The sequence below is a fragment of the Geospiza fortis genome, unplaced genomic scaffold, assembly GCF_000277835.1.
Source record: "Geospiza fortis unplaced genomic scaffold, GeoFor_1.0 scaffold16, whole genome shotgun sequence".
NCBI classification, from domain to species: Eukaryota; Metazoa; Chordata; class Aves; order Passeriformes; family Thraupidae; genus Geospiza; species Geospiza fortis.
Window position 1 is genome coordinate 3,267,931 of NW_005054302.1, and position 14,223 is coordinate 3,282,153.

At 38.7% G+C, this 14,223-nt stretch overlaps 1 protein-coding gene across 2 annotated transcripts in view; it reads left to right on the forward strand.

The window, feature by feature from the left end:
- The first annotated feature begins 3,585 nt into the window (after positions 1-3,585).
- The window catches only part of ZDHHC20 (zinc finger DHHC-type containing 20), a 31,339-nt gene continuing 20,701 nt past the window's right edge, over positions 3,586-14,223 (forward strand). The window contains exons 1-4 of one of the 2 annotated variants that reach the window (XM_031065988.1): positions 3,586-3,607; positions 8,478-8,572; positions 12,625-12,745; positions 14,109-14,178. In XM_031065988.1, coding sequence (XP_030921848.1) covers positions 8,513-8,572; positions 12,625-12,745; positions 14,109-14,178 — 251 coding nt within the window. In that variant the 5' untranslated portion in view covers positions 3,586-3,607; positions 8,478-8,512. The remainder of the gene's footprint in view (positions 3,608-8,477; positions 8,573-12,624; positions 12,746-14,108; positions 14,179-14,223) is intronic. The other variant, XM_005417686.2, reaches the window with a different exon arrangement.

The following is a 14,223-nucleotide window of genomic DNA, read 5'->3' on the forward strand; positions in this document are numbered from 1 at the left end:
AATCAAAACTAAGACAACTTTTTCCTCTGTGAAAGTCAAATGCACAATTTGTGCTTGTCCCCTAAGTGGACAGAGCTGTAAAGTACATTTGAATCCAGCCCAATATAGGCTGTATGGTATATTTTAGAGGTAGTATTCTGTAGAAAGGGATTCCACATACTTGAAATTGTGTGCTTCATCTTCCCAGAATGTTGGGAGATCCAGTGTGTAAGGTGCTCAATGGACCAGCTGTGACAGTGTGTTGCACTTCTATGTTTCTGGGCAAGCTGCAGCAGCATGAAGTTCAATGTAGGCCTGTCTACCTCTCTTTACGAGCAGGTTTGCTGCACTGCTTCCTTAGACTGATTTTGGAAACCCTGAGTTAGCCAAGATAAAGCTCAGCACTGCAGTCAGACAGACAGGGCTTGTTCAATTTGTTCTACTCCCCTGGTGCTGTAGCGCTGAGAGGTTGAATCCTTTGAAATTTTGAGGCCATAGTGAAAACTCTATGTGCCTGAGCATGCAAGTGCCTGCTTCTGAGATCTTTGCATTGAAGTAAACTGCAGCTTTCACGGTCTAGTTATGTTTTATCCTTCCCTGGCAATATCTTTCTAGAACTTCATAAGTCTTCTCACAAAACCAGGAACTTAATACTAAGAAGCAAATCCAAAGAATATTTTTCCTTTTATAGCTGAGCAATAGATTGATATGGCAATATATTTTAAAATCCTCAAAAGAGCAGCTGTTTTACACCACTTATGTTTCTGAATCATGGGCAGTTTGTGTTGATTGCAGTGCTTAAGGCATTAACTTTTGCTGACACATCTATCTAGTGTATAGTGCTGTTGCATCCTGAGATTGACATATAAACCATATAAGCAGTGTTTATTTTGTTTAAAAAAAAATCAATAAGCAACAAGGCAGCGCTGCCTTGGGATTTTTCCCCCATACCATGTCCCAAACAAGAAACCATATTTCAAAAATGTTTGAAGTGAAAATGGCACTAATTTAGTAGAAGCTGGCACCCATCTAAACATTACGAGCAGTAGAGGAGAAAGGTGATAGGGAGAAAACTTGTAACTACAGGTGAGGGATGGGGCCCACAATGGCAGTGTCATGTTCTGTGAGGTTTTTTCCCCTGATGTAGAGCTCAAAAGCAGGAATTGATTTCTTGATGGTACGAAGCTTCTTGTTAGATGTCCGGCCTAGCAAATACTTAAAAGTCTTTTTTACATAAAGATTGACTATTAACTTATGTGAAGAAAGGCTTTGCTTTGCAGTATAAAGATCCTGTAAAACTGTTCATGTGTCATCTGCTGAGTGGATGTGGACTAGTAGGGTTGCTGTTCCTTTAATCTACGTGACAATGGGCATTAGAATTATGAAAAGGATAGAAACAGTAACATTAACTTGCTTGAGCCTCTGAGACAGAAGAGAACAGGACATCTTTTATTTCATCTGAGGATGTTAAGACAGGATGAAAATTACGTTTTCATGTTGGCTTTTACCTCAAACTGCAGGAGTTTCTCAAATGAAAATTGTTCTACACAGTCTTATAACTGCATTCTACCCTAAGGGACCTATGTATGAAAGAGAAATTATCTCCCTGGTGCTGTGAAGCTTAATTAATTTTTTGAAGGTTATTTAGGGATCTTTTTGATGAAGTCCCACTTGTGATAAAATACTATCTTTTTTTTTCCTTGTTTTTTTCATGCAAAACCTGTTCGTTATTTTAAGTCTTCGAACATCAGATTTGGCTCACAGCTTTGTTTTGTGCTGAGAGCAGAAATTAGGCTACAAATTAAGGAGTACTTTAATGATAATTATATCCAGATATCCTGAAGTTTTATAGATAACTCTGTTCTCCCACCCCCAACAGAGAATAATTAAGAACTTTTTATATTTCTTGTCCAAGGAAATACATGTTTATGAATGAATGTGTGCAAAGCTGTTTACTTAAGATATGAGGAGCCAAAGATAAAGCTAAATCTAAAGTACTTTTAGTATTTTTTTAAGTTAAACAAACATACTTTGCAAGCTTATTTTACTTCTGACTTTTAAAATAATTTTTATCTTTTCCTTGCATTGTTGAAAACATTTTAACTGGAGAAATAACACATTGGTAAAATTTTAAGCAAAAACACTCACAGGATTTGCTTTAAAAATAATTTGGCCTCTGAAGCATGCAGTTGAGTTTCAGGCAGAAACATGGGAGCAGGCTGTGCAAGTATACATAACTAATCTGAAATGAAGCTGTTCTTTAGGATTGACCTCCTTGAGTTTGAAGGCAACATTTTTCTATCCCAAATGGTAATTTCTTCCTCCTTTAGATAGAAGGGATCGGAACCTTTTCCATTAACTTTGCAGAGGCTTCTGTGTACAGACAGAGGGTGGATATTTAATGGAAAGGGATGGGAGCAAGAAAAAAGGAAAAAGCCCTAAAACGTGTCTGAACAAAAAGGGGGTCATCTATACATTGAGGTATCATCTCATTACGCCTCTTGTTGCCCTTGAAAAGACTCTCAGATGCATAATGCAGTTGTAGACCCTTTCCCTGTAGGTATCTGCAGGTAAATGACAAATGCCACCTCTGTAACAAAGCTACCCTTCAGAAGGAAGTCTGCAATGCACACTCAAGCCCTGCAGATTTAACAGCCTAGTGTGCATCTGGAAAATCTTTTGAATTGTTGCACAGGTTAATGATAGTAGAAATGTCAGAGCTGGGAGAGGGGAAGCAATGTGTAGTGAGCTAAACTGCAGGAGGCACAGTGTGCCCTGTTAAGATTTCGCTCGTGCTGGTGATCAGAAGCTTAAATTTACTGCGTAAGATGGAGTCAGGAAGGATCCTTTCCTCAGTGACTTTCAGTAATTCAGTGTCCAAGGAAGAAATCCAGCATGGGAAGTGATATGAACACAGCAACCAACAAGTCCACAGCTCTCTGTTCAGCATCATCCCTGAACCGATAAACTGAGTGTGAAGGTTTTGGAGAAGCCTGCGGGCAGGAAGATGTACTAGTCAGGCAGTGTACAAGGTAGATTTGAACAATGGAATTTGCTGTTGGCATAAAAGGAGATGAGGCTATAGGAGATAAGGAGGTGGAGAGATTTTAACTATGTATGAAGAATTGAGGTCAGGAGGGAAAAAAGTAAAAAATAGTATGTGACAGGAAGAGAGAAGTGGGGGTGGGCGGGAGATTTAAGGAAGAAGGTTGAGTGTGTAACAGTTTCACAGGGGAAGTAAGAACTTTTAATTTAGTTTTCTGCTTTCCAGTGGTACACCTGTTGGCCTAGCTGTTGACTCAGAAAAATGAGTTAGGTGCATATAGGAAGGGGAATATGCATAAATTCTGTCTTATTATTGTCTGTGGTGTGCTCACTTCACTAGCCTGGGGAACTGCATCTCTTCAGCTCTTCCAGTAACTCACCAAGCATCAAGAGCTGGCAGGAGGAATACTGACTCCTGTTTTACCCCAGTGTTGGGTGGGGAGGCTCTGCTAACACCTGAAGTATGCTTTGGAACAAGTCAACAACCTCATATATCTCATTTTTAGCCAATTATTTAATTCTGTACAAATTTACCTTTTTTTTTTTTCTCTTCCAGTTACCATTTCTTCAACTGCCGAAAAAGGTAATTTTTTAAAGTTTTTATGAAGATTTGAATAGCTGCTTGGCATGCAAATCCTAAGGGACATAGAGTTTAAATGTACTCCTTTATGTGATGTGTGAGCTCTGTGTAGTGAGTAGATGGGTGCTAAGAAACAATGTAAATATTGTACAGTTGAGTCTGTTTTGTTTCTAATACCACAAACTTGGGACAATGACAAGATCTGTGACTAATGCAAGTAATGCAACTGTGATTTAAGTTTGCATTTATTTTTAAATGGGTACCTACTGAGAACAGAAAAAGGAGAAGAGAGAAGGAACTGCAGCACATACACAATTCCATTTTCTGTTTAGGCCTGTGACCTGAAAAGACTTCTGGAAGAGGATGAATTGTTGTTGGTACTGCTTAATATTTTCCAAACAGCCCACCAAATTCCTCAGAACTCCATTCTTAAGGAGTAGTTAGAATTGTGCAAAACACAATTAATTCAAAAGTGGCTACACATTATAATTTTAAATTTCCAGGTCAAGTGTTTGAGGCCTTGTTTTGAGAAACTTTAATCTTCTTATTGGTTTTAGCAACTATATGCCACAGTCGGTCGTAGTACACAGTGACAGAGATAAAAACTAACAAAAAAAAGTCTAGCATGTTGTTGCTGGGATATTTGTTTGAGAGTTCATTGCAGTTTATGGGGGAACATGAGTGGTAGATTAAGTGCAGATTTGCGCTTTAACTATCCACAGAGAGCTGTTTCAGAGTGGTAAAAGCTCTCATCTCTTAAATATTTTGCAAAAGAGCACAGAACAGAAGCTAATCTAGCAGTTTTCTTCCTGATGAATGTCTACCAGAACACTGTAAAAAGAAGGAATCTTGATGGAATTTGTTGTTTTTTAATTTCTAATGGAGAGCTGAAAGAATAGGAAAATCTTCAAAATAAATTGTAAGCCATGTGAGCTTGTGTTACACTGGATTTTTTCATCCCATTTTACAGCTGGGCTTTACCTTGACTTCACAAAATTCTGCAAGCTGCTGCTGTACTTGCTTGTTGACCTGTAGATGAATAAATTTTACTTTCTAATTTCTTCTGGAAAGGCAAGATTCATGTAACAGTTTAAGGAAGTCTGGCAGAGCAGTGTTTGTGTTGCATAGTCAGATCTCTATTTCAAATGCAGTGCCTGTCTGAACTGGAACAGGTTCTTCTACACCTACCAGAGGAGGAAAATGTGAGATTAATTAATGAGAGTGACACTATCACTGGAACCTGTTAATAGCTGTCACCTGCATGCTGCTTGCACCTCCTATTCTGAATCATGCCATAGGCATCCTGTATGCATGAATTTATCAACCATGAAAGTTGATTTGAAAATGACATGTGAAGTCTTCTTTCATTTGAAAAGAAAGCTGACTTAAGTTTTCTAAAGTTCTTATAAGCCAGCTCATGATAACCAGGAATCACATCAGAAGAGTTGAAAGACCAAAATACCAGAAACGTTGCTATGTAAATCAATAATGTGCATCTTAGCAAGTGTATTTTGCTCCATGTTTCAGTGTAATAAGTACTGCAGTAAAATGATTTGAATATAATGGCAGCTTTTGATTACATTAGTGGCAATTCTTTCACCCCTTTAAGGCTCTTTTTTGCTTTGTGATTTTATATTCTTGTCTAGTTTTATATCCATTGGGATAGAGGAATAAAGTCAACTCTGAATCTCTGTTAACAATGTAATATACTACTGTTATATATTATTGCCTCTCTGTAATCTGACTCTGTCTTGAAAGTAGTATTAAGAATGATTCAGAAAAGAATGTTAAGGCCAAATCTTAGGAAAGCTTAGCATATTTTAGGAGGATTCTGAGAGCATGTCTTAAGACATTGTCTTCTTGAGGCCACAAATTTGGTATAGTATGCATCAGTGCCTTTAAAGAGAACTGAATTCACTAGGTCACAGCATGGCACAGAGAATCATGGGTTGCCTTAGTTTAGCCAGGCCTTCCTTGTGACTCTGAGTCTGGATAAACTGGAAGATACTGGGGTTTGGGGGTTTTGTATTTTCCATCTAGCTTGTAATTACAAGAAAATGGGCTGACTAGGAATGAATCCAGTTTACATTTGTTCTAGAAACAGATGCAAGATGCTTCAGGGAGTAGTCTGTAGAGGAGCTGATGATACCCAAAGTGGTGGGTAGATGGACTGCTAAAGTAAAGCTGTTAAAAATGGTATCTTCCCTCCCTCTCATTTCCTGGGGAGCATTGACAGGACAGTTATGTGTAATCACAGTAGGAAAGGCAGCATGGGAGTAGGAAAAGAAGCAAGAATTTGTTCAGAGTGAAGCCACTATGGACTGCCAACTGCAGGATCTTCCCCTAGGTGGTGCCCATCACTGGCTACTGACTCGTGGCCTTTGGCTTTTAATGATGGTGACAGGTTGCAAGAGCTCAGTTACATGAACAGCACTTTAATAACTGCCTCTATCTAATAAATACTGGTAGCTCTGGCACAGATCTGTACCCTTGACACAGCCAGCTGTGGTCCCTGTTATTTTGTGGGTTTTAGGGGCATTTACGGCCTGTGACAAAGCTTTGAGGTTCTGCTGTTCGACACATTGTGTGTGCACTAAAAATAATCCTTCAAAAGAATCTGAACTCTGGTGTAATTTTTATGGACTGAGTAGAGCTGTTTACTGTGTAAATTAGTTTTGCTGTGCCTTGCCCTTCCCTGTATCTCATTTCCTCTTTCCTTCTATTCAATTTCTCTTGCCCTCTTCTCCACCAAAGTTCTGATCTGTGCCACTGATTCCACTCCAGTTTTATGTACTTTTTTCCTCTTTTCCAAACCATTTTCTCATTCTTTAATTGCTTAACCACTTTGTGTTTGAATGAAAAGTATGTTTTTCATAACAGACAACTTCTAATAATGTAGTGCCTACTACAGTGATACACAAGTTCTTTCCTATCAGGCGACTGATTTAGGATGGCTTTAGAAAAGGGTTTTTTTCTGGCATTTACAGTCAGCTCCACAGCTGAAAATTTGCCAAGTCTGCCTCTGAGGTTGGAGGAATCAGAGGCAAAGGTAAAAGAATAATTCTCTAACAAAAGCTCAAATGCAATCTGTTTGTTTTCATTGCAATAAACAGTGAAAATCCTGAAAGATGATAAATTAAAGCCATGCTTTCTGTCACTATGCACAAGCATTTTCTGAGCTGTTGGAGGTTCCCAAAGTTTTGAGCCTTTTTTACTATCCATTAAGTATATCATACACCTTCTTAAAGGACTCTATCTGTACAGAAAAGTAGGTCAAATTTCTTACCTTACTACAACTGAAGATAAAATAAATGAAGATAATATAAATATTTAATATGACTTCTCTAAGACTTGCTGTTCTGGCACAACTGATCTGTTTCCTCTTGACAAGTGATAAAAGAAACCATTAGAGGAAACAAGATTGGAAAGAGCTTCCTGGGTCATAAGGTCTGCATTTCTGGTCTTTAAGACAGTGACATCATGCATACTCATTAGCAAATTTATTGAGCTCCCTCCTAAACCCAGCTACATTTTATTGCCACTGTGTGTAATAGGACTTCTCCAGCTCGTATTTCTCAGATGATTTGAAAGAAGATAATAAGAAAATCTTTAACTCACATCTGGCATGACTGGAGTGCAGTACTCTCCAAACCTCTGTTTGGAGATTTTAACTGTCATTCATGACCAGTGCCTTCTGTAATGGCACAGTACTGTGCTGTTTCTGTTAGAAGTAGAAATTAAATTGAATTACATAGGTCAGTAAGTAATCAATTACTTTCTGATAATCTAGAACAGAATTACAGCATCATCTTTTTCCAGAAAGGTTAGTCACTTACATGCCAGAAGTGAGGCTGTATTCAGTTCTGGGATTTGGGGGGTTTTTTGTTTGTTTTTTGTTTGGGGGAGGGATGTGGTTGTGTTTTGTGGGGGCATTTTTTGGTGGTAAATTTTGTTTGGTCGGTTTTTGGGGGGTGGGTTTTGTCGATTTGTTTTCTCCTTCAAAATCTGTTTTGGAAAGTTCAGCAAGGTCCTGCACATGAGTCAGGACAATCCCAAGCACAAGTTCAGGCTGGGCAGAGAATGGATTGAGAAGCAATCCAATCTGGGGAGAAAGACGTGGGGGTGTTGGTTGATGAGAAGCCCTTCATGGCTCAGCAGCATGTGCTCACAGCCCAGAAAGCCAAACGTGTCCTGGGCTGCATCCAAAGAAGAGTGGGCAGCAGGGCCAGGGAGGGGATTCTGCCCCTCTGCTCTGCTCAGAGCCCACCTGCAGGCCTGCATCAGCTCTGGGCTCCCAGCACAGGAAGATCATGGACTTTTTGGAGTGAGTACAGAGGAGGCTACAAAGATGATCAGAGGGATGGAGCACCTCTCCAGCTGAAGACAGCCTAAGGGAGCTGGGGCTTATCCTGGAGAAGTCTCCAGGGAGACCTAATAGCACCTTCTAGTACCTGTAGGGGGGACTACAGGAGTCCTGGGGAAAGATGTGTTACAGGGACGTGGAGTGATAGGACAAGGGGAGAATGACTTCAAACTGAAAGAGGACAGGTATAAATTAGGTATTAGAAAGAAGTTCTTTATTGTGGGACTGGTGAGGCAGCAGCAAAGGTTGCCCGGGGAAGTTGTGGATGCTCCATCCCTGGAAGCGTTCAAGGTCACTTTGTAATCTATAATAAAAACATCATTTCCTTGAGGAAGAGCAGCTATAACATTTGGGAAGTGAGGATGGGTGTTTATTTAATTTTTTTATTAAGTGAACAGTCCTAGAGTCCTAAGTATAGTTGCTTAGCCCTCCTCAAAGATCAGGGTTTTTTTTGTTGTTGTTGTTCTTTTCAGCTATATTCACCAAATTCTGATTTGTATTTTGTTGCAGTTGTCTACCTTGTAGTTTTTCATCTGTCATTTGTCATGTTTGTATGGTCCTATGGGAAGACAATTTTCACATCTCCTGCAACCCCCTCTAATGAGGTAAGTATAATGTTATGAAAATGTCAGTGCCTTTTTTATAAATAGCTGAACTGTTTTCAGTGATGAAATTTGTTTGCAGTACTGCATGATTCACCTTTCCCTTCTCATTGTCTAAAATAGAACAGCATGACAGTGTATCATGAATGAAAATGATCAAGTTAATCTTAAAATACCATATGCTTTGTGTAATGACATTTCCTTATACGAAATGTGTGTTTAAATCATCACAAGTTTGGCAGTCTTGTACAGTGCTATGCTATGAAGTGGCTTGCTTGAAACCTGGAATTTTTTAAACTGATAAATGAAGTACAGTGACAACACTTTTATGTTTCCTTTTTAGGCAGTTTTAGCTGTTGTTTGAATAAGAAAGGGTAGTAATGCAATGTATATTTATGACCTGGAGGACTGAACCCACTTCTTAGTCAAGGGTTAAGGTTTAGGAACACTGAGATGTGACTACATAAAGAAGCTTTATATAATAATGAAAGAATGCATGATGAAGTTTTGTTTTGAAAAAGAACCATATTAATTCCAATAAGCCTGAGATGGATTACCTTGTTTTCCATTTTCTCTAATGTATGTGTATGTAAGGATTAAATACAGGCACTGAATTTAAAATATTGCACTTCTCTTCCTTGGTTTTACAAGGCTTTTTTACTGTCTAAACTGTTTGAGGTGTTGGTTGCTCTGTGGGGGTTGAATTTTTATTCTGTTTTCAGCAAGACTGACATTCAGTGTTAATGTCAACCTTAAACATTCTTGAGACAAGTTATTCCCATGTTTTGAAGAAAAAGCAAACATTGCTCTGTAGTGCTTAATTATAGCTTAGAGATCTATGTGTTAAAGCTATAGAATATGAAGTGTAAAAAGCTAAACACAATTCTGCTGTTTAGCTAAGCAAAAAGTCTAAATGCAGCTGTTGAAGATGGAGCACAAGCTGTTGGTCTGGAGCACAAGTCCTGTGAGGAGCAGCTGAGAGACCTGGGGGTGTTTAGACTGGAGAAATGAGGCTTGGGGAGACCTTCCTGCTCTCTGTAACTGTCTGAAAGGAGGGTGCAGCCAGGTAGGGATCAGCCTCTTTTCCCAGGTAACTAGTGACAGGACAAGAGGAAATGGACTCAAGTTGCACCAGGGGAGGTGTAGATCAAATATTAGGAAAAATTTCTTCACTGAAAGGCTTGTTGTCACAAGCACTGGAACAGGCTGCCCAGAGAAGTGATTGTGTCCCCATCCGTGGAGGTTTTAAAACATTAACAGATGTGGCATTTGGGGATGTGGTTTCATGGTGGACTTGGCAGTGCTGGATTTATGGCTGGGCTTGATGACCTTAGATGTTTTCCAACCTAAATGAGTCTATGAATTGGTAAACCTAAAAACTTAAAGGGACTTGTCTTCAGGGTAATTTGGTTTTGCTTTTTCTGGGGTGGTTTTGCAGGAAAATGGCTGAGTTAAGCAGGTTAACTTGTTAGAATGTAGTTGAAATGATGTTATTCTAGGTTTTATAAAGCTATATGAACTAGAGATACTCTTAATGCTAATGCCTAATAACTTTTACTGTCTTCTTGAATTCTTCATTAATAGCAAACTTATTCTGAAATACTTTTCCTGTAGTTACAGTGATGATGTAGCAGGCTTTTTTTATTCAGCAAGCAAAAGGGATGGCTTGGGCATATGGCATGTAATGAACTTTTTGTATATTAACTGTGGAGAGAGATCAGATTTAATAAAATTTTCTTCAACAGCTAGCTTTAAATGAAAAAGGACAAAAAAACCTCTCCCACCAGGACAACAAAAAACACACTCAAAAAATTTTTAAAAAGCAAAAAACCAACCAAATTTAACACCCAGCACCACCTTTTCTGTTTCTGGGCAAATCCCTTCTGTTCATGTACTAGTGAGTAATTTATGCTGTTTATACTTAAAAACAAACATGACTTCAGTATCTCTCCATTGTGTGAGAGTGTAAATGTATATATTTTTAATCATTCAAAATGGCTATTCTGGCAAAACAAATAGCATCCTGTGATCTTACTATTGAACTAAAAAAAAGATTCTGCAGCTGCTGTTGTCTTAGTGTAATCCCTGTGCATTTGTCCTAAGAAAGAACAATCAGCATTATACAAGATCCAGAAAGAGGAAGGAAACAAAGGGATTCTTTCTGTTTTCAATAAGAACTGCTGGAACCTCATTGGGAATTCTGTTTGCTGTGTGGTAACAGACAACTTTGGATGCCTTTGAACATATCCTGCTATTGTCCTGAGAGACTGTGGTGTCATAGCCCTATTAAGTTCTGAAATTAGAACAGAAATGCAGCTTTTCAGAAAACCAAAATCCTATCCAGGATTTTTGGAGTAATACAATGATGTTACATGGACAAATGTAAAAAGCTTTAAATCTTTTTATTGGGTTCCTTTTCTGTGCACTAATGGTTTGCCTTGAAATGTCATCTAGAGGGGGTACTCATGTTTACTGCAACCTCTGCTTGACTGCAGGTCACAGATACCTGGGTCACCTAGCAGCCTCACAAGGGTAGTAGGGATTAAGGTGTATTGCACTACTGTTTGCTGGAATGATGCTTCACATCTGCCTTAAACTTTTGATGTGAGCATCTTCAGTTTTCATGCTTGAATAAATATTGATCTGAATGGTTAAATTTAAATAATTAGGTCAAACTCTTAGTGATGGCTGAAATGTTAAACTTTAATTTCACCCTTCACATAGATTAATTCTATTGTGTGGTTATTTTAAAGGGTATTATTTAAACATGTTTCATGTTTCACCCTCAAAGGGTGTGTAGGCGCAATAACTGGGATGGTGCTACATGTGACAGGAGGCTTAACTAGATTCTGTGAGCTGTGAGGCATCTTGGTTGCATTCTGGGTTAGGAAATAGCACAGAGAAATTGCAGCAATGTCTTTCTGCTTCCTCCTTGCTGTAAGCGGAGTCTTCACTGTTGCTTGCCAACTGACTGTAATCCAAAAGAGGAAAAAGTACAGGATGAGAGGAGAATCCATGTGAACTAATCATGCACATGTTTTTGGTAGGAAAATACAATCATACTAAACCACACTAAGCCAGTTTTTGTTCCAGCTGCACACATAGCATTTTCCACTCTGTATCATGAATGCTTTGTCTATGTGTGCACATAAAGAGGGCTCTTGTAGTCCATGCAGGAAGCTCAGAGTTTAGAAGTGCTTTGGAACAGAAAAATACCAAAGAAAATCGTCATTTCAGTCCCCGCTGCACAGAGCCTTGTCAGCATGCTGGGTTTTGTGGGGCTTACTGGGAAATACTGTTTCAGCGGATACCAAACTAAGTGTTTCACAAATGAGTCAAAGCTCTCCAGGATTTTCTGGTAAAGGCTTACATTTCAGTGAGGTTTCAACAGGAATGCTTGTCAGGCTTTACTCAGAATTGTAGCACACTCCCAAACTGTACAGGCTTTGCTGAAGCTGCTTTTAATACAACTTAAGAATTTTGAGAGTAGTGTTGATTACTCCTGAGTTAAAAATCCAGTTAAACTCTTCCAGCTTCTGTTCTGGGGCTGTGAAGCTCACCACACACCCCGCCTGCCTTATTTTCCCCTCATCTGGTTTGTACCCCTCTGTATGTGAGAGAGGAAGTGGGGTAAGAGAACTTCAGTGCCTTGTAGCAGCAAAGGACTGTTGCACCTTCCTCTTGTTCACAGTTCACTTAAATTATGCTTATCATGAATTAAAGGAAAGTTTGTACTTTAAAACTCATTCTGACTCTCTGTGTTCCCTTGTGTTGGAGAGAAAATACTATAGATAATGGAATAGAGATAAAGAATATTTTCTTGAAAATACATCCAGAAATTAAATACATCCAGAATACATCCAGAAACTTAGGAGTTCTAAAGATCTCCTGTAATTCCTGTAGCATTCTTTTTTTTGTTTACATCGTGCTTTTGGGTCAGTGGAACACCCAACATGGTGCGTTTGGGTCAGTGGAACACCCAAAGGGTCTTTTCCTTAGAAAATAAAGTAATAATTAATCTTTCCCATCCTATCCATTTTCTACATCCCTCTTAGTTCTGCTTGTCAAAACTTGATAAAGAACAATATGAAAAAGAAGAGAGACCAGAAATCCAGCAGGAGATTTTAAGAAGAGCTGCCAAAGACTTGCCTATCTATACGACAACAGCATCGAGAGGTGAGATAGAAAGATAATTCTATGCTCCTCAAGTTGCTGTTTATTCATTTGTTGCCATTGAATGGACAATATATTAAGCACATATTGCAAGTGCTATGATGTTTTGTTATTTGTTTGTCCTGGTGTTTAATCCCCCTGAGAAAAAGAGCAGTCCTTTTTCTGGGGTTCTTAACATAAAGCCACTACTTGAAATTAAAAAAGAAAAATATCTTCTAGCAAGAAGAGAGATGACAGCAGTTATCTGCAGCTGTGGCAATTAAAAATAAACACAGCAAACAAATATAGCTAAAATAGCTTGAAAAAGGGAAAATCAAATGTGTTGCTCAATTTTATAATCACTTTTATCTTCACTTAAATTTTTTCTTTTTGAGCTGTTTTAGTTCAGCATGAGGAGAAACATACTTAAGATCTTAACATACTTTTGCAATTTAAAAAAAAAAAAAGTATTGTTTCATTCCCATCTGCAATTCGGTACAAATCTAGTTATGGACTGCTTCTGGATTTGCTTTTAATGTCTGTAGGCATTTTATTCCAATTTGTAGATGAATGATCTGTGAAAGTGCTGTCTTATGTGTATATATGTTCTTTAAAAATCTGTAGCTTTTTTATGTGCATATATCTTTTTCTCTTTCTTGAAACTAGCAAGCCTGTAGAGTTTCCAAAAATATAAACTTCTCGAAATAACCATTGCCAAAGTTTACTGTGACTTTTCCAAAGAAAGTCTAAGGACACCTGGCTCTTTTAAATACAGGCCTCCATCTAAGAGAATCCCAGTCTTAAGTTCCTGGAGTGGTCTGGGAAGCTGTTGCTAGCTCTTATCAGTTCTGTTTAGCTGTAGGTGTTGACTTTCCTCCTGCTTTCAAACTGCCTGTGCTGGTGTCTTATTTCCATTGAGAAAAACCTGAAGGTCTGTTTAAAAATATCCAGGAAAGATGAGGAAGATCTGACTTACTGAACAGTCTGCTAGATCATTGTTTGGTGAAGTGGATAGTGAAAGCCAGTGCAGAAGGTTGACTTGCTGAATGAGTGTAGTTTCACAATGAGATAGATGCTGTAGTACCCTATGCAGAGGTGAAAAGGGGATCAGTGCCAGAGGATGAAGGATAGGAAGACTTGGGAGTCAAAGTGTAAATGAAAATGGAATCAGTAGAGTAGTAAGAGGTAGTTTTGAATACTTTATTATGTTACATTCCTTAAAAAATCAAAACTACATATCATATGAGATTAGGTGTGTGACAGTCTGTGAGAACAGGTGTGGCAGGGGAGGGCAGGAAGCTCTTTTAAGATTCAGTTCATGTTAAGGGGGAAAGCTTTCATAAAATGAGGTGAATTCTACTGACCTGACCCTTGCGCTTAAATACAGCAATCAGATACTGTGATCGATGCCAGCTGATCAAACCTGACCGCTGCCACCACTGTTCTGCCTGTGACGTGTAAGTGTCTGAATCTGGAATTACAGATTTTCTCTTTCCTGAAAT